Raw genomic sequence first — 25209 nt, forward strand, 5'->3', positions numbered from 1 at the left:
GACACTTTTAATAGAGCCACGTTCCAAGATGATGACGCTCCCATATGTTGCTTAATTTGTAAGAGCACAGAAGGCGAAGGTGGAGAAGGGCAGGAGCGGCGTTCCCTTCATGCGCAGACATGGAGGTCGGCAAGGAGGCCGTCGGAACGTCGGCAAGGCGGGCAAACGAGCATGACAAAAAAAAAAAAAAGAAGCTGCTTTTGTGTGGCCCAACAAAAGCGGCTTTTGTCCCTTTAGAGTTTGGATAGAAGAGATAGACCCTACCCCACTCCACCCCCAAAATAGACAGAGTAAACAGTCAGGAGGAGGCGTATATAACATTAAGTGTCTTCATTGACTTCCTGCAAACTTCAACAGTAAAACGCGAGCCTTGTTCACTTTGGCAGGGAACTTTTGCAAGTTCAAATCTACACATTTTTATTTTCATTTATATCCACACATCACACAGAAAATGCATTTTAAAGCAACACTGGGAAAGTATTTGACATTTTTTTCCCCACAACTCTTTTGAGGAAACACTGACTTACAACTATAGTTGAATGAGACTTTCGTCATGCCCTGAGGAGGTCTGTATCGTTTTTACTGACTTTGAGGAGGGAAGGAGTAACCCTGACACACACAAAAAATCCAAATGTCCTGAACTGCTCTATGGCATATGTCACTTCCTCCTTTCGCAATAAGGGCGGAAGTCGGTTCGAACGTCCACGCGCTATTACTGGTGTCATGGCAGAAGACCCAAAACAAACAAAAAAAAACAAAAGTATTGTTTAAACAAAATTAGATTCAATACCTCATCGCTATTCATCTTTCACACTGCCACTGGAAATAGAAATGTCATTCAGTCCGACTTGCAGGCCAGCGAGAGCTCAGGATTTCACGACACTACGCGCTGGCGCTCAAGTGAAATGCGGGTGACTTTCGTCAAAACACTACCGCTTTTTGTCCGCATGGCGCCGCCATAATCAACAAAATCTGATAAAAGACACAGTGTTGCTTTAAATGTTGTTTTGGGTATTTAAAAAAAAAAAAACTTTTTTTTTTCCTTTTTTTTTTTTTTTTTTTTTTTTTAAAATCAGCACCTCCAAATCCAAACCCATGGTCCTTCAGCCATAAATGGTGGGGTTCCCCCCTCCAGGGTGGGGATGAGACCCTGCCCTAAGTGGAGGAGTTCAATTATCTTGGGGTCTTGCTCACTAACGTGGCAAGGATGGGAGGTGAGACTGACAGGCCGATCGATGCAGCGTCTTCTCCCTGGTTAGGTGTTCCGGGTGACCCAGGACACGCTGGAGAGACCGTGTCTCCCGGCTAGCCTGGCGATGCCTTGGGATTCCTGGGCTGGACGAAATGGCTGGGGAGACGGAAGTCTGTGCTCCCCTTCTAAAGCTGCTGCCCCTGCGCCCCGACCCCAAATCAGTGGAAGAAAATGGATGGATGGATGTTGTTTATTTAAAGAAATGAATACTTTTACTTGGGACACTTCCGGCCATAACCACAAGGGGTCAGGGTCCACGTCACGGTGGGATTTATTGACCTTGGAGAGTCCAAGCATAATACAGCTGTCACTCAATGTCAGCAAATACAGGTATGTATTTGTGTGTGTCTGTGTGTGTGCGCGTGGGTGTGTGTGTGTTCATCAACAACAACACAATGCATGGCGTAATCCACAAAAAGTACTTAGATTGAGTGCATGCTTGGCACACGTCAAACAACATCCATGCCATCCTGACATCATGTCAGGCGACCTGAAGCCCAGTCGTCCTCGTCCAATGGGAGGTGAGGGATTTGTGCTGGAACACTTTGAATCCGCCCACTCACCTGCACCATATCCCGCTTCCATTCACAAGAGACCGGTGGATTGATAGTCGCTGGAATTTTAAGTAGAAGGCCAAACCACTGAGGGAATGTCATTCATCCTCCAAAAAGAGGCAAATTTTCATTCGGGGCAAATACCGCACTGCCCGACTAGATCCAGCAGATGGTGCTGTGTTGAAATAAAGTGTCTGTTTCTTAGCTAATTTTCCAATGCACATTTTAGACTTAATACAGAGTAGTAGAGGACTAATTACCGCTATAAAATATATTCCTGTGTTTAATGTATTTACTGTAATATACTGTATGAGTTTCACTTTTTGAACTGAACTACTGAAGTAAATTGACTTTTCTAAAATATAATCATTTACTAAACTGCACATGTGGATTTCTAATTCTTTGAGCAATGCCATCCCATTTGGTGTTTTCCATTTCACATCCTTGCTATTCCGGCGACCGCCCATCCCCCCCCCTCCCGTCTCATGGGATTATAATCCCAGTATGCTCTATTAGCCAGTGCTCAAGCGTGACAAGTAAACATCTTTAAGTGACGCGGCGGCCACACTTGCATCCATTCGTCACAGTGAAGGGCTGTTTTCAATTCATTTTAGTCATATGTGAGATTACAAACAGGATTGTTTGGACCATGACAAATTCGCGCAGGAAGCGAGGAAGGGGTCGGGGGGGGGGATGTGGGCGGTGCTTAACGAAGGCGCGCAAGCGTGGCTGGGCTAAATTTAGCCAATAGCTTTGCTGGGGTGGAGCTAATCCGCTTTGCGCTGGAATTATCTGGCCTTGGGATTATAGGGAGCTTTGTGCTTCTACTCTCTGGAATGATGTCCCATTTCAGACGGTACCAAAATTACCTGCTGGAGGGGGTGAGTCATCAATGTACATCCAATGACATCAACTCCATATGTCGGGCAAATTCACATTTTATCAAATAGCAGATGTCATTCAAAAGTAAGAGTGTTCTTGATTTGAAGTTCCAGGACTGACGTAGCTGGCACGGGAACAGAAGCGATAACAGCAATACAGTATTAAAACCAACATTTTTTTTTTTCTTATTATTATAAAAAAATAATTCTAAGCAATTCTGAAGAATAACTAGCTACAGCTGTTGACAAGGTTAAGGCCGCATCGAACCCAGTCGGGAACTGTCCACTTTGAATGGGTGAAATCTGACAGGTAGTCCAAATAATTAACGGTGACAAGTCAGAAATGTTCTTTACAATAAATTCTATGTGCCCCCACTATTGTAAACACAGTATTCTGATGAATATTGTGTGTGTGGGATATGAATTTAAGCAGCAAAATCCACTCGTTTTTAATCCTACACAGGGGGCAGCCATTTTGACTTTGGTGACTGAAAATGACATCACAGTACCTTAGGGCTCGGATAACAACGGTCACGGCTCACCTGTTTTCTGGGTTTGGTCATGTGACGTTCACAAGATGGGTCCCTAGGCTCTGTGATCTCATTTACATTCGATAATCAAGCGGCGGTACGAGGCAAAATGGCCGCCCCCTGAGATGGAAAAAAAAAAGGTGGATTTTTCATCTTAAATCATATTCCACAAACGCAATATTAATCAAAATACAGTGTTTAGACTAGTGGGGGCGCCTAGAACATATTATTGCAAAGATTTGTTTTTTATTTGACAGTAGGATTGGGGTTAGGTTTTGGGAAGGGGTTAAGGTTCGTGCTGGAGTTGAATTTAGGGTTGGGGTTTAGGTTTGGGGTTGGGTTTAGGATTCAGGTTAGGGTTTGGACAGTAGTAAAAAAAAAAACAATAGTGTCCTTGCTGTTAAAGAGAAGGGTAAGAGTTAGTGGTAAGGCTTAGGTTTTTTTTTTTTCTCCATCAAGTCAGATGGACATGTAGAGACTTTTTTTTCCTATTGTCGCTGCTCCATTTAATTTGCATCTACAGATCGAGAGATAGATGAGTCACACAGACGACAACGCAATAAGTGCACACACACACAAAATTCGAAATGAGCCAGCTACGAGTGTCCTGAGTCCTTTTAATAAGAGATCTCAGCTGTTTGAGTTGGGTATCACAGACAGGACCGTACCATTAGTCCACGTAGAGCGAGGGGGGGGGGGGGTCGGACTCCTGTGGGGATGATCCCCGGGTGTGGCAGGGTGTTGGGGGGGGTGGAGGTTGGTTGTTGTATCGTGAGGTTGGATCCTAATCCCTCAGGCTTGACTGCATCACGGTCTCGGGATAAACTGACATGTCAGCTCTGGACGTTTGAAAATGCCCCTTTGGACTCTTTTTTATGCTCCGAAGTGGTTTAATGGAAGGCCCCGTCTGGTAAGAGAACTTTACGTTGAACTTTATTTGACCTATCTACCAAAGGCGGTGCTCATTAATCAATATGTTATAGTCTAGCTCGATCCAATCTATAAACTGAGTTTCAGGTCGTAGCCCAACTAAGCCTCCATGTTACTTCCGTCAGGACTAAAATGTCCCTTATCGGCCTTGACGGATACATCCTTACAGATGTAGTACTATATGTATGGACATTAAAGTACAATTACATCGCCTTTAGTTAGATTAAGTTTATTAGCAGTTAGTTGAACAAATGAGTGGACATCACAACCATTTGTCCTTTGACTCAGTGAGGTCAGCTGAGATTAGATACAAATATTAATTTACTCGCACGTAAAAACCATCTCATGGTGATGTCATACTCATTTTCTGTATAATTTCTAGAAAATTTACAGAGACTGGAGTTTGTTGTCTCTAACACACACGCGCACGCGCACACACAAAGAAGCCAGTTTTAGTTGCTTGCATAATGATATTTTGAATGCCATTTAACTGGGCCCGTGCAGCTGAATTTTTCACCACTAGAAAGATCAAACAAATTGTTTAGACAATGAATAAAACACCATTCGGAAGGGTCGGTGGATATTTCGCTGATTGGAAAATATTTTTTTTATTTTTTTTTTATTATTTGTTTTAAGGTTAAACAGTTGCCATTGTGAAACCCTTATGGACTGCACAGACATTGCTTTTAAGTTTATTCATATTTTTATTTTATTCTTATTTCATAAGAGTTTCATAAAGTTGACAATGTTTTTACACCAATGTTTTTTGTAATAATTTATCTTTATTGTATTTCCTAGATGTTTTCGCTGTAAATATATATTTAATATTTCCTTTATGATTGTTATTTCAATTACATTTGAATGACGAAGGGGAAATAATGTAACAATAAAACAGTTCATTATTGTGATTTTATGATTTTTTTTTTCTATTTTCTATTTTTAACGCATACACAGTATTTCATTGCAGTTTTAATTTGAATTATGAAGGTGACGTGAAGGTGAGTTGTGTGGCAGTTGCATTCTTTAAGTGCAAGAAGTAGTTAGCCACTGTTAATAGTAACACGTAAGACACCATATATGGAGCATATAATATTTAGTTTATGATTTATTCTCATATCTCGTATATTTGTTTTTTTTTTTCATTGTAATCTATTTATTTATATCATTTGATTTGTATAGGTCAGGGGACCACCACGTCGTCCCCAAGGATTACACGGCTAGCTATTCCAAAAGTAGCTCACCAGTGATGGGACATTGTAATTTCCTAGGAATGTTGGACAAGTGATCATTTGAAAATAAGAACACTGGCCCAGAGATTTATAGAAATAAAGTGTCGCCTAATTATTGTGAGGAATAATACCTTGAGAAATCTCTTCACAGATTTGAATATTATTATTATAACATGATTACAGGTCATTTGAGCAAATTAGTGACTTGCGTGCTGGCCATCGGGAACGTCAAGACATTTTCCCGAATGGCCGGTCTATTTCCGGGCCGTTTGGCACACTTGCCTGCATACCTTATAAAACAAAGAACGATTAACGCGGAAATGAGCAATAACGCAGGGCAAATTCTGTTCGCCTGTAAAGTTTTTGCTTCATTTTAGATTCATTGTGAAATTTCACCCCAAAAACCTCATGACGCTAACTTTTTGCAAGTGGCGTCATACAATGTTTGGAGTTTGAGTAATACCGGCCTTGCATTCAACTCTCGCAGTCCTACCTTTGAAGTTGTGGTCACGATGGCAAACATGTTTGTCGTTCTAGGGTTGAGCATGCGAAGATCGTAGTACGTGGTCGCAGCCGCTGAGGCCTCGGAGCAGACACCCGGATCGGTCTCGGAGTACCAGAAACCTGCACCGCTGCCAGAATCAGGACCTGGAAGAAAGCATGAACGACCCCTATCAGAACAACGTCAACCAGCAGGTGACCGAATCGGGCGAGTACACCTACAGCCAAGATGGCGGCGGTCGGGGCGGATACCCCTACCAGACGGACTACCCGCCCCAGGAGGAGGACGCCGCCAGCGACGCCACAGAGGGCGCCGACGAGGGCGAGCAGATGTACGAGGGCGAGTACCAGGGCGTGCCGCACCCGGACGAGATCAAGGAGGCCCGGCGAGCGGCGCGCCTCGAGGCCAAGCGCAAGGCCCGGCTGGCCGCCCAGCAGGAGGACTACGACGAGGACAACCTGCCCGAGCAGTACGAGACCATCATGGAGGACTGCGGACACGGTCGCTTCCAGTGGATGCTCTTCGCCGTGCTGGGCCTGGCGCTGATGGCCGACGGCGTGGACGGCTTCGTGGTGGGCTTCGTCATGCCCAGCGCCGAGAAGGACATGTGCATATCCAACTCGGACAAAGGCTTGTTGGGTAAGTGGCAGAGGAAGAATCACCAAAGGTTGGAAGACATACGAAGACGGCCGACAGCATACGGATAAATCAGTGGTTCTCTAACGGAGGGTTGGGACCCAAAAGTGGGTCGCAGACAGCTAGTTAAGAAAAAAAAAAAATATTTTTATTTGATTTTTTACAGTACAGAGGTGTACCAAGTTCCCACGTGGAAAATATACAGTTATCGGTGAGCGTCGGTAAAGGTGCCTAGCGCGTTAGCCGCTAATTCAGGGAAGCTCGGCATTTGGCTAGCAGTCATTATGGCGAGCAATATGCTTTTGGGCGTACATCGAATTCAACTAGAAACGGCGTTTGAAAATATAATCTACTCTACTCTAGTCTCGCTTTTCAGAGGCTGTTTTCACACAAAAGCTTAATGTCTATAAAAGTGGGTAGCGACTTTGCAACAACTGGAAAATGCCGGTGCCAGGGTGCCAACAGTTGAGAACCATAAATAACGCCTTTCAAAACTGATCATCACCGCTGGTTTATTCACGCCTTGTGTTTTGCGTGAAATGTCCATCCATCCTTTCTCTGAACCGCTATGGGATTGGGGGGGTGGGGCGTGCCGGCGCCTATGCCAGCTGCCTTCGGGCGGGTGGCAGGGCACGGGCACACCGACAAAACCATTCACGCGCACAATCGCACCTACGGACAATCTAGACTGTTCACTCAACTTGCTTAACCATTTGTAACCTCGGGTTGTAAAGGCGTCATATACACTCACTTCCATTGCATTTCTTCAAATCCAATTGCGGGGGTTGGCGATTCGCAAATTGACCTATTTGCATTTTATTTTTATTTTTTTTTCCCTATTTGCTGAAAAACCGACCTCTTCGCAATTTCTGCGCGTCGATCGCATCGAGGCGCAGGAAGAGGACCCGTGATCGGTATGCAGCGCAGGTCCAAATCACAGGGAAATAACGTCCGTTCCTCCTCCCGCAAGAGCAAATGAAAGCCTCTCACCTTGTTCCCGCGGCCTGCTGCACAGCTAGAGTGTACATCGTTTCATCTTAACAACGGGCTCCAGGGATGCTGTAGTGTGCGAGATGGATGAGGAAGCAGGTGGTGATTGCATCCTGCCTGCGTGTGTGTGTGTGTGTGTGTGTGTGGGCGGCGTGTGCGCGCGTGTTGGCGGGCTAATACGGAACATGTTGCTGCGACGGTAGAGGCAAAGGGGCTGTCCAACACGCTTCGAGCCTCTGACGCTTGCGCCGTCGAAGCGGGAGAAAGGCCCCGGTGACTATGGGCCGGCGGCGTCTTGTTTGGGCAGAGCCGGCCGGAGGGGAGCGGCGGGCCCGTCGGCGCTGAGAATAGGAATCATATCAGCAAAATGATCCGCTTTGATTCACACTCATGCTCCTCCAACAGGGGGGCACAGATGGCTTTCAGAATAACAATACTTTGCTTCTTGCGCTTAATGGACCGCATGATCAGTTCTTCATTGGACCGGGAACTTTTTTTTTCTTGGCGCCGAGCTAGCAGGATTGGAAGGACGATCCAAAGAGAAATTTGTATGAACGCTTGGCCTTGACTATCAAACGGATTCTTGCTGTCCAAACGCAAATGTGTCAGAGTAAAGGTTATGTTTGGATCACGGTTAGTGAGTTGGTCGGTTGGCTGGTTAGTTGGCTCATTGGTTGGTCAGTCTTGTCGTCAAGTGAGCGGCTGCTTTGGACGGTCAGGTTGTTAATCCATCAAGCATCGAAAGGTTAGTTAGTTAGTTAGTTAGTTAGTTAGTTAGTTAGTTAGTTAGGCGGGTTGGTTTGATGTAGGTTAGTTTGTTTGATAACTGGTTTGTCGGTCAGTTGATCCGTTGAAAGGTTAGTTAATTCATTGGTTGGTCAGTCAGTTAAGTGGTTGGTTGGTTGCATGGTAGGTTAGTTGGCAGGTTGATTGGTCGGTAGGTAGGTTTACTACTGTTGATGGTTGGTTGATAGGTTAGTTTAAATGGTGGGTTGCTCAGGCTAGGTAGTAGTTGCTCAGTTGAAAAGTAGGTTGGCTCTTGGGTTGGTTAGTCAGTCAGTCATGTGGTTTATTGGTTAGTTAAATAAATGGTTGGTGGGTGGATTACTATGCTGGCTAGTTGGTTGGTAGGTAGGTGGATTAATAACTTGCTTAGTTGATAGGTTAGTTTAAATTGTGGGTTATTCAGATTAGGTAGTAGTTGCTCAGTTGAAAAGTTAGTTAAATAATTGGTTGGCGGGTGGGTTAGTATGCTGGTCAATTGGTTGTACAGTCAATTGGTTGGATGGTTGGTTATTTAAAGGGTTGATTGGTCAGGTGATTGGGTGGTTGGATGGTAGACTATTTAGTTAAATGCTTGGTTGGTCAAGTAAGTAGTTGCCTGGATGGTCTGTGACTTAGTTAGTCAGTCAGTTAGTTAGTTAGTCAGTCAGTCACTGAGTCAGTTAATTGGTTGGCCAGTTAGTTAGTTAGTTAGTTAGTCAGGGAGTTGGTAGGGCGTGTGGAAGGTAGGTTAGTTAGTTAATCTGTTGGTTAGCTTCCACACAATGCCAAACTACGGATTTTCGCTCGGAGAAATCCATGCGGCTTGATCACAAAACCCATCAAGGAAACGACTCACTCACATGGAATGACTACTCTGTATTCAATATCAAACACAAAAGAATACAGCATCAATCATTTCAGGGCATTTCCTTCTTTGCAAACCCCTCCGCTTTAGGAGAGAACTTGTAGGAGGTGGTCCAGGTTACGTAGGAGGAGGCGTGCAGAGCATCGGGCCACTAATCCACAGGGAAGGCGCACACGACGGCTGCACGTGCCGTTAAGCTGTTAATGGGCATGCTGTATTTAGGTCTGTGTAGTAAAACAGAGCAGGTTGGGAGGCACGGATGACTAGGGGGTCTATTAAACCCCCCCTCCCCCCCAAGAGACATAATGGTTTGTATCGAATGGGCAGCGCGACGGGTCATTCTTCAAAGATGTACAATAATGGCTCAACTGGATTTGAACACCTGCTGACCGAGGCGGCACCATTAACAAATCCTTAATGGCGGCGGCAAAACATTTGCCAGTGGCCGACTTCAACGTTTTATGACGCTGACCTTTATTTCTTATTCCCGCCGCATGAATATTCAGCCATCTTGATGGCTGCCGTCAACATGGAGTCAGTCTCTAAAAACATACATTAGCAAATCAAATGGGGACTTCTATACGCTCATTGAAGTGGGAAGGGTGCCTCCCGGTGGACATCAGATGAATTTCTTTCTATTTTATTCCATTCTATTCTATTGCCGGAGACTCACAGACCACATGAGGTGAAGTGACACATATGTAATGAGGTCCTTCACGAAACCGCTAACGCTTATTTTTAATTGACGCACTCAGGGACGTATTGAAATAAACTACGGTGAAATGGTATAACATAAAAATAACATGAAATATTTTCTGAATAATCAATACAATTTATTTCAACGTATTTTGAATCATATTGTTATGGTAGTGTATGTCATTTGAAATTCATACGTGTCAAGCAAAGCACAACCGGCTACCTTAAAAGACAGCAAAAAAAGAAAAGAAAAACAAATCAGAATAAATACATTTGGTCTACATTTATATTCCATTGTTATATAATTATATTGTCAGAATATTTTATTCATATATCTATATCAATTAAAAAATAAATCAGTTTGCCATAATTTGTGGCAATGTTTTAGTATGTTCTTTTAAAACAAATGAAATGTTTTTATTGTTGTAATTGTACTTTGCACAGTGTTTGATAAGGTAACCAAAGTATTAGACAGCTCTCAGTATGGCTGTCAATCAAAAGGGAGCATTGTTGTCTTCCAAAAGGCAAAATGTTTATATTGGTTCATATTATATAGTATAGCTGTACCTAATATTTTGGTTGCTGAGTACATACTTAAGACTTACTGTTAAGCGTAACAAGTGGTGTGCCCATCGGTGTCCGTCAGGCTTGCTGGTGTACGTGGCCATGATGGTGGGCGCACTGGTGTGGGGGGGTCTGTCCGACAAGATGGGGCGCAGGAAGTGCCTGATCTACGTGCTGTCCATCGACCTGCTCTTCTCCTTCCTGTCATGCTTCGCTCAGAGCTACGGCTTCTTCCTCTTCTTCAGGTTCTGCTCCGGCTTCGGGTGAGATGCGCACACATTTGACTTCATTTCAAGTCATATTTGCATGTACAAAATGTCAATGCCATTACCGCTGACCTTTACCGTAAATAATCCACATTTGCAGCATTATTTTAATTAACGTTCACATTTGCATTCTATAGGATGCAACGAGCCAATCTTGGATTATTAACTGTTAACCTTTAGCAGGATGTACTGGATCTGAAAATAAACATTTCACATTATAACTAACCAGAATTGCGGTGAATTATTAATCTTTATTTTTTCACGTTTCATATTTCATGTAATTGTTTGTATTTTATTTATATATATATATATATATATATATATATATATATATATATATATATATATATATATATATATATATATATATATGTGTATAAATAGACCAATACTGTATATAGATACAAACGCAAATAGTTGTTCTTAATTCATATTTCATTTTTATTAGCTTATTCATTATCATTTTTTCAGTTTTGTTTAAAATAGTTTTAATTTCACCATGCATCCATTCATTAAATCACATATCCTATTTTTTATTATTCTATTGGCTAAGTTTAGTCTTCTTTTTAGTTGTATTTTTCAATTTCGTTTAGTTCAGTTTTAATTATTTTGTTATTAGCATGATTCTTGGTCAATCTTCTCTTATTTTATCTTTTTAAAATCAATTTGATCTACCAATGAAAGTGGATGAAAGCACAATAAGGGTATAGTTGCTCCATCTAGGGGTGAAAACGGTTAATTACAGTTTCTTCGATCACCCTTTGACAACAAATGCAGAGACTATGACGAACACATTGTAGACGTGAAAACACATGGCATCACGATGACATGTTTTGCATGTTTTAAACCTCCCACACGCTTTTAACACAAATGTGAAATTACAGTATTAAAACCCTTTTTAAAATATTCCCTGTTCTCACACTCCTGCTCGGACGATTCTCTATATAAAAGGCCAAGCGTGCTTGCTTAAAGCTGTCACTTCCACGTGAATTTTACTGTAGAACGAACACGTAAAAGAAAAGAGAATCAATCATTATATTGTTGTTAAAGCTCACAAATGTTCAACCAAATCACATAATTGTATTTTCTTTAAGGCCATAAGTTTAATGCTGACACGAGGCAAAAATACCACAGACAGGCAATGGAAAAATGCTCATAAGTGAAATGTTCAATAGTAGTCCAGTGTCTGTATACAGTAAAAACGTGTTAAAAAATAATATATATATATTTGAAAAATTGGTAATGTAACAGGGGAAGCGAACGATAAACCATGATATGACAAACTCTCGGGTACGTTCTCACCTACTCTTATGAGTCACACGAGTGGATAATAACCGAGAAATGTCTTCTAGGATCGGAGGCTCCATCCCCATTGTGTACACGTACTTCACCGAATTCCTGCAGATGGACAAACGAGGCGAACATCTGAGCTGGCTTTGCATGTTCTGGATGTTGGGAGGCCTCTATGCCTCCTTCACTGCCTGGGGGATCATCCCCCACTATGGTAACACACACACACACACACACACACACTTTTTTTAAAAGCACTCTCGCTTTTACTTTAAGTCATTAACGAAAATGTTTTTTTTTTTTTTTTTTTTTTCAGTTATACTTATTTCTTTCACTAAGAAAAACGTATTTAGGACATATTTTCTGCCAAAATTTGAAAAAAGAACAAACCCATTTATCATGAAGTAGACACACTTTACTCGCTTTAGTGGACCACATGAAGATTTGCGGTGGGCCTGATCTGGCCCCCCGGGCCGCGGGTTGGACACGGGTGAATTTTTGAATTTCTACGTTTTGACAAACTTCAAATACAACGTCAAAAATGTTCAAGCGTGCAAGCTTCCACAAATATCAAAGATACATACATTAGATGTATAAACAGACACATACAGTGAAGACTCTCTGTTACCTCTGCAAACAACCCAGGCTAATCTTAGCTCCTCCCCCTAACTGTGAATTGCTGAGTGTTTCAAGTAACAGCTGAGGACAGGTTCCACGGAAAAAAAAAAAAATTGCACTGCATTTGTGAAGTGTGCACCGCGAATTGGCACGGGGTCACCCCACATGTACGCACGACAGCAATGTACTACTGTAAACCGCACAGCAGAGGGTCTCACTCACACAGCAGACAAAGGACAAGGAGATGCGGCGGGAACACGGACACATTTGCCATTGCATGTAAACTAACTTACTATGTGGTGTGGTCCACGTGCTGCCAGGTTGGGGCTTTGCCATCGGCACGGAATTCCAGATGCACAGCTGGAGACTATTCATCCTGGTGTGTCTCTTTCCCGCTCTGGTCGCTCTCGTCGGCGTCGTCTTCATGCCGGAAAGTCCGCGATTCCTCCTGGAGGTCAGCAACACAAAGTTTTTAGTCTCCTGCTTTCCGGTGTTTGATGTTAGCTGAACTAGCTTGGGTTCCGACTATTGAGACACCTTCCGTCCAAAAGCAACACGCCGTCGCTATGCCAAGTTAGCGAAGGCTCGCTAAGCCGTCAACCGGAACGGCGTGCACATTGTCAGCCACTTAACCACATGCGGTGTTATTACTGGCGTGGTGTGTGACAGCCGGACCCTGAATACAAACACTCTTACACAACTGCATACCTGGCTGCTGCATGGAGTGTAAAAATAGAGCATAAATGATAAATGAGACGATGGTGATGGAGCTAGTCATTTTTATTTGCAGGGTTATCAATCACAGGGAAATTTGTGGGGGTTTTTGGGGGGGGGGGGGAAACTTGAAAATGTTTTTTGTGAAGGTACTCTTGTACAATTTTTTTTTTTCTTCCTGTTTCCGGTGTAATGTTCATTTTTTTTGTCACATCATGCGGCACAAAAATACTCTCATATAATTTGAATTGATTTAATATGTTTTATATTCCAGGACATTCCACTCAAAACGTATAGTCAGGAACAAGTGAATCATTCCAAACACAGCCTTGTTCTTCCTATCTACTATCTGAGTTAACAGTGGAAAACATAGTGTTTTTTTTTGCAAAAATACATATAGCTACAAAGATAAAATTCCTACAATTGCAACTACTTGATTGATTTCAGAGCGCCCGACACGACGAGGCGTGGATGGTCCTGCGTCGTGTTCATGACACCAACTGGAAGGCCAAAGGCGAACCCGAGAGAGTCTTCACTGTGAGTGATTGGTTTAATATTAACAAACTAAATCAGTGCTTGAAATTGTACACTTAAAAAAAAGCTATCGAGTTGAAACAAAGCAAATTGGGATGGGGAAGCAAAGGATGATATCAAAGGAGAATTTGTAAACAGGCCTTTGAAGTATTTACTGAAAATTGCTCTAAGGCTGTTTTGATTCAAGACATTTAATTTTTATACATTTTACAAATAATATTCTAAAATAAGGGTATATATGAAAAGGCAAACGTTTCAAGTGCAAGTGTTGTATGCAGTTTAGATATTTAACAAAGGTAATCAGCTTGGGATTTCATGTGATGGATCAAGGGGAAGGTCAGCAATTTACCAAAAATAAGTCTTTTGTATCCAGTTTTGGATCAGTTCAGTCAACAAAAGATTTGAAATTTTTAATGGGTTTTTTCCATAATTTCTACATAAATTTGAATGAAGAATTTTCTCTTTTTAAATGTCGAGTCAACCCCAAAAAATTCTTTGCAAGGATATATTCTATGCACCTTCACGCGTCTAAACATGGCATTCCGATTAATATTGCGTTTGTGGCCCATTTTTAGCCATCTCAGTGGGCGGCCATTTTGTCACTTCTGTTGACTGAAAATGACATCACAGTTGCTCACCTGTTTTCTGAAGCTGAGCCATGATTGGTCGTTATCTGAGCCTTGAAGGTGTGTGATATCATTTTCAGTCGACAGTAAGTGGCAAAATGGCCGCCCCCTGAGATGTACAAAAACGGGTGGGTTTTACTGCTTAACTCATATTCCACAAAAGCAATATTATTCAGTATGCCGTGTTTAGACTAGTGGGCATGCATAGAACATACTCTTGTAAGGACAATGTGGGGGTTGTTAAAGTTAAAGTTTCAATATAAAAAGACTAAAGTAAACGAAAATGAAAACAAAAATGTACACAATTTTAAACAATTTTACAGATTGGTCATTTCACATATTTTCAAATGTCAAAACCTTTCTAATCGAAAACTTGATGGTTTCAATAACTCTCATCGCCGTGACAATAGTATGAACGCATTTTTACAGCGCCATGTCGACAACTTGTCGTTGCAACACAGGTGACCAACATCAAAACGCCGCAGACGCAGGAGGACGAGTTCATCGAGATCCAGAGTGACACGGGCACCGCCTTCCAGCGTTGGACCGTCAGACACATGACCATGCTGCAGCAGGTCACTAACCAGCCACCTGCATGTATGCTTCTCCCAAATCCATTCCCATCCTCACACTGTATGCTTCCTTTTTGTCTATCAGGTGATGGCTAATGTGATGTCACTGTCTGCGCCCGATCTGCGATTGCAAGGCCTCTTCCTGGTCATCGTTTGGTTCTGTCTGGCCTTCAGGTACTTTAACGCAGCGATTCTCAAACTGAGGTCCTGGGGCCACCGGCAGTCCGCAAGCCAATACTTGCGCGCCCGCAAAATTATTAGCAATAAATTATATAGTATGATTTTAAAAAGTACAAGCCTGTTCATGGAAATCAGCATGTCAATAAAACTAACTAACCTAATGATTCCTCCCAACCTTAGCTTCGAAATTGCAAATGAATTTTCCCAGAATTTCGGTGCTGTCTTTTTTTTTTTTATTCATGAATTCCTATTTTAAAAAAAAAAAAATAAAAAAAACACACACACACATGCAAAATCTGTGTAGTTTTAGTTAAACTCACTTGAATTTTCTGAATTTCAAAATTGACATTTTAGAATTTTCCTAAATTTCTAAAATCATTTTCAAAATGTTCTCATTATGGTTCTGATGTAGATATGTAAAATGCTGTTTCGGTTCAACTGACATAATTTTCTAAATTTCGGAATGAATTTTTGAAATCCTATTTCTCAAAATTCCTACATGAATTTTCTCATCTAGGCAAACTATTTTTTTAAACTAAAACAGACACAATAAATAACGAATGCTAAAGTACAAATGTTGGATGCAGTTTTAGTTCATTTAGTGTTTTTAAATTCCTGGATTAAATTTTGCAGTAAAATTTTCCCCTAATAGTTACACACATTTTCTGAACATTCTTATCGTTGTTTTCTATTTAAAGATTCCTTTCATGCCTCACTGAACTTTGACGTTAATAGCATATTTTGTCGATTTTATCTTGGAAAAATACAACATACAGTAACTTTATTCTCGTAAAACTACAACTTTTTACCCCAACAAAATCCATTGATGTTATTGACAGGATTGGGGATTGTTGTATTTAAAAAAATGCAACTTTATTCTGGTAGCATTATCATTTTTTTCCATAAACAACATTAATTTGTTATCATATCATGAGGCCTTTTTTTTTTTTAAACATAAAAAATAAGCAACTTTTTAATTCCTGTGAAGTTCAGGGGTACACGTGGTAGTTATGTTTAATAGGTGTTGTAATGAGGGGTCTTTGGAAAGATTTCAAAGTAACTTTGAGAATACCTGCTTTAATGGATGGCTAAGCTAACCGTTAGCATCAGCGGGATAACACGTTTGTTTGTGTGTTAGCTACCATGGGCTCGGAGTGTGGTTCCCTGACATGATCAAATACATGCAGTACGAGGAGTACGAATCCAAGGTGCGCATTTTCCACCGGGAACGCGTGGAGCGTTTCCACTTCAACTTTTCGCTAGTCAACCAGGTGCACCGCGAGGGCGAGTACATCCACGACAAGTACGTTTTCACAGTCCCCCTTCTAATATCTCGGAGTGAACCTACAGGAATTGAACTGAACGTGCTCGTGTGTGTGCGCGTGCTGCTTTTTAGGTTTGCAAACATCGAGATCAAGTCGGTCAAGTTTGAAGACTCTTTGTTTGAGAACTGCTACTTTGAGGACATCAAGTCCACCAACAGCTTCTTTGAGAATTGCACCATCAAAAACACCGTTTTCTACAACACAGGTACATGGCCAAACCTACCTACCGACTCACCGACAGTATTTACCTACCTACCTACCTACCTACGAATCTACCTGCCTAATTTACCACTTACCTATCTACCTGTCTACTTACCCGTTGTAAGTAAGTTTCCACCATTTTTACCGCACTTATTTCAAAGTGATTGTCACTCATATCACATATAGCATTGAGTATAATAGCATTGATTGAATGCTAGCAAATAGGCAATAGTTTTGTGGTTATTAACAACTCTGGAATATTGTCACTCGCCAGATCTGTGGCAAGAGAAGTTCAAAGACTGCCGCATGGAGAACACCACCTTCCTTCACCCCAAGAAAGGCTGCCACCTCAATTTCCAGGAGGAGAACGACATAGTCATTTATCTGGTCAGCTTCCTGGGCAGCTTGGCGGTGCTGCCAGGCAACATCATCTCGGCGCTCTTCATGGACAAGATCGGACGAATCCGTATAATAGGTCAGAAACTTTTATAAAACCAACTTTCCACTAAACGGTACAATTCAGTTTGGTTCACCACATTTAATAACTTCACTAGCGCACCAAACCATACTACTGCTATTTTTGATCAGGGAAATGCCATCAAGTGCATACTGTACAAAACTGAACCGAAGCGTAGCGCTTGGTGGAAAGAGGACAAAAATGCCTTTCTGTTCGATATCTTGTCTTTCCAGGGGGTTCTATGCTGGCGTCATCCGCCTGCACCTTTCTACTGCTGCTGAGCTTCAGTCAAGGAGCGGTTATATGTTGGCAGTGTCTGTTCTATGGCGCAAGCGTGGCAGCCTGGAACGGACTGGAGGTCATTTCGGTGGAACTGTACCCGTCATCTAAAAGGTAGAGTGAAACGTTAGCTGGTGGCTACTAAAACCTCAAATGATGTCTCATTGAGTGTCAGTAGGTAGGTAGCGAAGTGGAGCAATAGTAAATTAAGTAATTTAAATAAGTAAATCAGGAAGGTATCTAGGTAGGTAGCTAGGTCACAAGGTAACCTTTATTTAATCATCCTTACTCTGCCCTGAAAACAACAAGAGGCTTCTTGGTAATGCTAGCATTAAGAACCGCCTGCCTGTGGAGAAAATGAAAAGCCGTTATAGCCTTTGATGTAACTTTGCAGAGGCACAGCGTTTGGTATCCTCAACGGCATCTGCAAGTTGGCCGCCATCATCGCCAGCTTCATCTTTGCGGCATTCGTGGGCATCACCAAGATCATCCCAATCTTCTTGGCCTTCTCTGCGCTCGTCTGCGGGGGTCTGCTGGCACTGAAGCTGCCCGAGACGCGGGAGAAGATCCTGTCTTGAGCGGAGCCTAACATCGCCGCCTGCGCCAACAACACTGCCGCCAACTGGCCGTCTGACCGTGGCTGACCACGAGTCATTTGGGGCGAATTCCAGGACTGAATATTTTACATTGCCTACGTGGACCTTCACTCGCTGTTCCCGTTCCGATTCTCAGGCCCGCACGGATCATGTGTGAATATGAAACTAGTGTTTGTCTTTTGATTAGTGTTTTCCTCTGTCTTCAGTTTCCACAAGTCACGTAGTCACGTCCTTTGAGGTGCGGGTTAAAAAGACAGAACAGTGCTTTAAAGACGGTGTACTTCCTGTCGCCATGTTGTGCTTTGGTTCCTCTTCATGTCCGGAAAAGGTCAAATGTTTCCACCAAGCAGTACACTGCATTTCCAAGTTACAGTGTGCTGGGGACAAACAACATGTCCTCCATTGTGTTTACTGTGTGGCCTTCCTCTTCTACGTTGAATTCATTGGCGGCTAACACTTAACGTTTACGTAGCGTTAGCGAGCCAAAAAACAAATGATTGGATTAGCCCTACAAAAACTGCATTGACATGTTAGTTGACATAAAAGTGCTCAAATTAAAACAATTCTGCTTTTACTCTGGCCAAATCACTGGTTGACATGCCAACAGCTCGATGTTTGACATATGATGTCCAACAAAGCTTAAACATTTTGTGAGTTATAATTTTTTAAACACCCCCACAAAAAAAAAAAACAATATTCTTTGTCTTGTGTTTTGTTGGGTTAGTCCTACAAAAACTAGACTTAAAAACGTATAAACATGCTAGTTGGCATAAAATCATGAGGGCGGGGGGAATCGAACAACAAAACGAATCAATGTTTGGTTTGCTAACAGCTAGCTTTTTACCAAACTGTCTCTGTCAAACAAAGAGCACATGTCGGCAACTTTGTTATAGTCGTACCCTAAAAACAATATACATTTACGATATTTGCTTTTTGTTGTTGTGGCATTATGTAAGTCGGGACATTTAAGTAGCATTACAGACAAACTATTGAGTCCGTCTGACAAAAACTGAAACTTTTATGATAGGTCTAAGTGTGCTTGTCAGCGTGAATCGGGAAGAATTAAATAACGGAATAGATCACTGTTTGGGATGTTAAAAGCTATCTTTTTTTTTAAACACATCGTTGCTGTGTAATAAATGATTTCTTTTTTCTTTTTTTTTACAGCTGAAACATGTTTATGGTATTTTTTTTTCTTAATCCCAAAACTTGGTGATCAAGTGCAACAATGTAAGAAAAAAAACTTGAGGACTAATATGGTAATGATGGCCTGTACTTCTCTCTAATGTCAAGCTACAGCGCTAGCTCCTCTTAACAGCAAATCAGATTGAAAAATCTGTGTTACACTGCTACAAACTTGCGCTCTTCAAGTAGCTTGCGCAACTACGGCTATCCTAAACTAGATCAGGATTTAATGCACTAAAATTTACCGCTTGGTGGAAACTGTTACAAGAAACGACTGACGTGTAGAAAATTCCTTATCATTCCGCAACTGTGTCCTGTGGTGACTCGTCCTATTTGAATATCATGCATAGCTTATTTTCTGTTTAAGACTTTAGTTAAAGTTTTCTGGTCTTCTTCCGGAGTTTCTACCCTTGTCTTTTGTCTTTTCATCAGGTTGTGTCTTGTAGTCCTATTGTTCCATTTATTTTTCTTGTGTGTGCGTGTGTGTGTGTAAGTGCGTGCGTGTGTGTATTTTTTTATGGGAATGACTCCACATTGTGTATTGGTGTGTTTTTTGCTATAATATTCTCACTGTAACATTGTGACTGACAAAGATCATTCTTAAACAAACCTGCTGCATTTCTGACAACATGTGTCAACATTTCTGAGGAGTGTGTGACTTTTTTTTTTTTTTGCCATGAGTGTGCACATTGTGTGTGTGCGGGGGTGTGTGTGTATGTATGTGATTTTACGTCAACAAAATATTCAACAAATAAAATACTTGTGCTTGTACATATTGTAGACCTGTGTAAATTAGATGTAACAAAGTAGTTCTTTCATGACTTGAATAAAGACGAGGCATGTTGGTCCAATGTTTTCCTTTTTATTTATCATTTGGTATTGGTAAAGACTTCAAATGAGACATCCTATTTCAGTGTTTCTGAGCCAAGGCACATATTTCACGTCGGAAAAAAATGTCACGGCACACCACCTAGCATAACTATTCACAAACAGTGGCTATATCATTAAGTACAGTCCCTTCTGTCATCTAATGGAAGAACATTTTATTGTTTTGCCTGTTACTATATGTGGTTGTCATAAATAAATTAACAATTTTTTTTTTTTCATTAGACAATATATATTTTTTGTCAAAACTATTGCCATTGGATAATTTCCCGCAGCACACCTGATCATCTCTCATGGCACACTAATGTGCCACGGCACACTGGTTGAGAATGGCGGCCATATTTCTTCAACTTGTGGCCATCGTTATGATAGATGCCAAGCCCCATTCAGGTGCCATTTGCAATGTCCGCCCCAAAAAAAAAAAAATGCCTGCCTCATATAGCCACCTCTATTTTCCTGTCATACAACTATAAAGCATTAAACTATTATCTATTAGGCACTATGATATTGTGTCGATACTAACATTAGATAATGCCTAACAAAAAGTAGTATTTTGTTTTTACCTTTTTTATTTTATGAAACAACATTCACGATGTGTATTTTAGTTGACGAAACTTTGACTGTGGATGGTAAGAGAAACGATGACTTTACAAATCACCCATTGAAATTGCCATTCATTCCTATGGAGAAAAAAAACGTTTTCAGGGGGCATCTATTGTATATAATTTTAACATTGTTAGTGAGAGTAAACATACAATACACGTACAGCACATATAACGTGGGTTGAGAAAAAGTAGTGTGGGGGCAGCTGTGTGTCAAGAGGGTGGGTTTAGCTTGCAGTTTTATGTGCGAAAACATGTCAGCACACAAGTGTGAGCTAGCGCTAGCACAAGTAGGAGGACATGTTTACTCTGACACGCTCATGATGAAGATGATGAGTCCACCACCTTTATCAGCCAGCGCTCAACCACTTAATATGTTCACAAAATAGCAGTGTATTTCGACACTGATCTCCCAATTGCCTTCATGAGTGCGCATGTCACCCCGTGGCAATTAGATGAAATTTACTGTCCACCTCTGGATAACCTCCCCGCTCCAACCTCTTTTCACACCTAAGGCGTCCAATGTGACCCCCACAACCACACCACTTCAGCCCCTCTAACAACAAACACACGTTCACGCAGCATTGCAGAGTTACACGGACAACTGCATGTAATGACACGTCATCCATCCAAAGGAATATGCCGATTTTTGATGTTGAAAATTCCATTCCACAAATTCAAGTGACTATGGGTTGGTGCTGAACACTTGGCTTGCATTTTGAGCATTGCGATTTCCACAATTGTCAGCTTGCTAGGCTTATAAAACGATGATCTGCTGTAAGTGCCGTAATGAACTACTAAACCCTTTATTTTTGGTTGATTATGAAAAACAGTCACAAAACATAATAGACTACAAACAATTGTATTTTTTTGGGAGTGGTGATTGCAGTTCTTTTAAAGAGTAAATATATTTATTCAAATAATGATTGTTTCTGTCTCAATATTCTTAATTGCATCTTACCTATCTTCTTTTTGCTACTTCATTTGCTATTTATATTTTATGAATGTATTCATTTTTGAATGTATTATTTTTCTTTTGATAAATTTAATCTTTGATAGTATTTTTAGTTTTTATATCTATCTATCTATCTATATATATATATATATATATATATATATATATATATATATATATATTTTTTTTTTTTTTTTTTTTTTTATTATTATTATTATTATTGTATTTTTTAAACTGTTTTTGCTTGCAGGACCTTTTAAAATTATGTTATTCTTTTCATTTTTTTTTGTATTTATTCCTTTCATTTGAATCTTTTTTCATTTTTATTATTATACTTCAATAAAGCAATCTTGACCATGTTCCCAACCAGTGAATAATGCAAAAATCCCAAGAGAAAAAAATGGAGTTTAATCCAAATGAAAAATGATTTTTCTTGGCGGAAGTCTCTTGAGTGAGGGGGTGTCGTGGCAAGATTGGCCGAAAGGTCCAGACAGGTGGCGGGAGGCCCGGCCTCAGAGCCTGCTGTGGGTGGGCGATGACCCCCGAGAGAGGTGCCAAACTGCCCGCCACACTCCCACAACCTCACCTCAGCCTCAGTGCATGGGCGGGTCGTTGCACGGGTTCAAGCACGGTTCGCTCTGCCCTCCACTTGACACAGCAACTGCCTGGTGCACCTATTTAACCCCTCAGAGCTCTTTAGGGACCAAATACTGTATGGTCCCTTAAAGAAGATATTAAAATTGCTGTATTTCTATGTACATTGTTTTGTTCAACCCCCCCCCCCAGTATGTTGTATGTCATATAGAGCTACCATTCCACTGGGTCAATTTGACCCGGGTCATATTTTTCTCATGTGTTTAATCATCGAAAAGTGTCAGATACAGGATAAATCCCAACACTGCATTGCAAGTTCTTGTACAGATATTAATTAAATTACTGTATGTCGATTACACTTAATATAAACACAAGTTTCATATTCAAAAGTGAACTGAACTACAGTTAGCACGGGTCATGCTGACCCGAAAAATAACAGGAGTGTTAAAAAGACTGATAGTTCATGTTGGAGCTACTTCATATTTTTATCTGGAACCAACAAAATGGGATAGATGGAACATGTTAACAAATATTTAAAAAAAATAATAAAACGTGCATGCTAAGACATAATCATTATTCTTATATTAGAGACTAATTGTGTGTGTGCGGGTCCCAAATAATTCAAAATGTACAGTGAAACAATTGGCTTTGTTGGAATCACAACAGTTGTTTTGACATTTTACTGTAAAATCATTAACAACAATTCACAAGAAAAAGGAAAATTAAAAAAAAAAGTCCAACATTCACAGCGGATAATCATTAAATTGAAAAGAGTTCGTATAATTTAATGGTTTGAAAAAAATCCTAATCCTAATTTCTTTTAGATATATTTCCATGTAGTATACTGATCATTGAGCATTGTAAATCTAATTATTGAACTGTTTTTTTAAGTTATTCGTAGTATTAGAGTTATTCATGTTTTATTATTCATATTTTGATATTTTGAAAACCGTTTTGAGTGCTTTTAATGCTCATATAGCATTTGTGTCAATAGATAGCTATCAGAAGTCCTGATTCAGGACTTGGACTTGCTGAAACGATAGATTTTTTTTTTTTTGCAATCAATTACATTTTAGAGGTCTCCAAAGTGTTCCAAATATGAAATATAATCAACATTACTGCAAGCAAACCTTCAGATTCAGTGTAAGAAAGTCGTACGGCTGAGAGTTGTCCAAACAAGGAAAAGAAATGGTCAGAGCGAGGTTCTCACAGCTGAGGTGTGAAATGACACCTTGGGCCTCATCTTTTGTCATCAGCGTGAAGGCCTCGCACCTCAGCTCACTACATCATCACCATTACACACTCATCATTCATGTAGAAAAAAAAAAGATACATAATGTAGTATGTGGTTGATCAAAAGCTGTAAAAGTATGTATTTTTTGTCAAAACATTCAAAGTTCATGGCCTATTTTCAAGATAGCACACTTCACTAATGCTATATTTTGACGATTAACTAACAAAAAAATTAATGATAATACCAAGGAACAAATTTCAGACGGAGCAGAGTCGTTTTTAAGATAACGTGAGCATTTTGGCTAGGATTATCTTGTAAAATGGCCTAGCCAAATAAAAAAATGAACAAAATGAAGGTAAAGTTAGCATTTTTCCCTTGGATTAGACAGCATCACAGGCTAGGTAACTACATTATCCTGCTGTCATCATCATCATGTTTCCTTGTTTTTCCCTTTTTGCGCAACTTTCCCAAAAAGTGAAGCAATCTGCAATTATTTTCAAGCTAACATTAGCATTTTCCTTAGGATTGCCTTGCAACACAACCCTACTTTCTCACCACTCCCTCCCTTTGCTGTTTTGTCTTGTTTTTCCTTTTTTCCCCCAACTTTCCTCCCAAAAAATGAACACAGCATGCAGAGCAATGCTAATTAACTAAATCACTGCCACGGACGAATGTACTTGTCTTTTCGCAGCACAGCCATTCAATCCCAGGAATTTAGTTATATTTTTTTCATTTTTTTCCAAACGTTAGGGTAAAAGAGGGTCTGAAAATTTCTGGCAGTGAATGAGTTAAAAACAGGGTTTTAAAAAAAGGCTAACATTCGCGTTTTTGCTGGGATTATCTTGCACCACACCGTAAGTAACTAACTCATTGCTGCCATTTTAACAATCCGATGTTTTTCTAATAGTCTTGCCACACAGTTCACTTAAATATAGCCTGTGACACAAGGCATCTAAATTATGTGATTATGTCGGAACGCTAGGGGGTGGCTATGTAAAACTAGCATGTTGTCACTGTCCTGTGAAAAACACTTACGTCCATTTTTTTTTTCAATTTTCTTATTTTTACGCGAATGGTGTTTCCGCGTTACAGACATCACATTAACGTGAAAATTACAAACTTTTCCAAAATTGGACATACGGTAAGTGTTTTTCACAGGACAGCGGCGATATAGAAAATAAATAAAGAATGAATAAGAGATGAAGATGATCAGGCTTCTGCGGAGCTTGGTGATGACCCGATTATTTGAATCAGCCGTGTTGGAGGAGGGATCTAAAACATGCAGGATGGAGAATCGACGTTGCCCACCCCCGATTTACATGCTAGCGCCTCCCACCCGAGATCCCATCTAGGAGCGAGAAGGAACAAATGTTTGGAGAAATGAGAGATCAGAGCTCCTTGTCAACATCGCGTTATCGACGTGTGTCACAAATCAATCGTCTCCGTGGTTCAATTATCACTATCGCAATGCTGTCCCCTTCATGATTTATAAGCGTAATGCAGAATTGCGTGCCAGTATATGAAGTCATTTCAATTATTAAATACTGCCCAAACTAAAACAGACACTTGTGTACAAAATGTGTACATTTCAAATAATCAAGGAGTGACAAAAACTATACATGAATTATTTCATTTTAAGTCCTGCTTCGATTATGATCCATCCGGCCATTTTTATTCGTCACTGTCAAGGAGCTGATAGACT

At 40.7% G+C, this 25209-nt stretch overlaps 1 protein-coding gene and 2 long non-coding RNA genes across 5 annotated transcripts in view; 1 reads left to right on the forward strand and 2 right to left on the reverse strand.

Moving 5' to 3' along the window:
* Positions 1-7794, reverse strand: LOC147149648 (uncharacterized). 3 transcript variants are annotated; one of them, XR_015086114.1, is made up of 4 exons: positions 7505-7794; positions 6100-6509; positions 3230-6024; positions 1-2812 (listed from the first exon to the last, which is right to left on the reverse strand). It is a non-coding gene; the product is annotated as an uncharacterized LOC147149648 (long non-coding RNA). The 3 variants fall into 3 exon arrangements; XR_015086113.1 differs by having other exon boundaries at positions 3-3337; positions 5870-6024; XR_015086112.1 differs by having other exon boundaries at positions 1-6024.
* sv2ba (synaptic vesicle glycoprotein 2Ba) lies at positions 3966-20088 on the forward strand. The gene is made up of 13 exons (XM_086025457.1): positions 3966-4127; positions 5914-6517; positions 10477-10657; positions 12013-12164; positions 12889-13022; positions 13730-13819; positions 14904-15017; positions 15100-15188; positions 16333-16497; positions 16591-16724; positions 16995-17195; positions 17411-17570; positions 17851-20088. The coding sequence occupies exons 2-13, from the start codon at positions 6037-6039 to the stop codon at positions 18032-18034; spliced, it is 2085 nt and encodes a 694-aa protein (XP_085881583.1). The 5' UTR covers positions 3966-4127; positions 5914-6036; the 3' UTR covers positions 18035-20088.
* The window catches only part of LOC147149650 (uncharacterized), an 18418-nt gene continuing 3222 nt past the window's right edge, over positions 10014-25209 (reverse strand). Inside the window, exons 2-5 of the long non-coding RNA XR_015086115.1 lie at positions 12862-13016; positions 11963-12058; positions 10436-10651; positions 10014-10053 (exon numbers count right to left, since the gene is read on the reverse strand). This is a non-coding gene — a long non-coding RNA (uncharacterized LOC147149650). The remainder of the gene's footprint in view (positions 10054-10435; positions 10652-11962; positions 12059-12861; positions 13017-25209) is intronic.

The sequence above is a fragment of the Filicampus tigris genome, chromosome 3 (assembly GCF_054856515.1).
Source record: "Filicampus tigris isolate MCC_2025a chromosome 3, RoL_Ftig_1.0, whole genome shotgun sequence".
Classification (NCBI taxonomy): domain Eukaryota; kingdom Metazoa; phylum Chordata; class Actinopteri; order Syngnathiformes; family Syngnathidae; genus Filicampus; species Filicampus tigris.

Coding starts and splice junctions, on each gene's coding strand:
- sv2ba (XM_086025457.1), top strand. CDS start 6,037: ATGAACGACCCCTATCAGAACAACGTCAACCAGCAGGTGACCGAATCG. Junction 6,518..10,476: donor CTCGGACAAAGGCTTGTTGG/GTAAGTGGCAGA, acceptor GGTGTCCGTCAG/GCTTGCTGGTGTACGTGGCC. Junction 15,018..15,099: donor ACATGACCATGCTGCAGCAG/GTCACTAACCAG, acceptor TTTGTCTATCAG/GTGATGGCTAATGTGATGTC.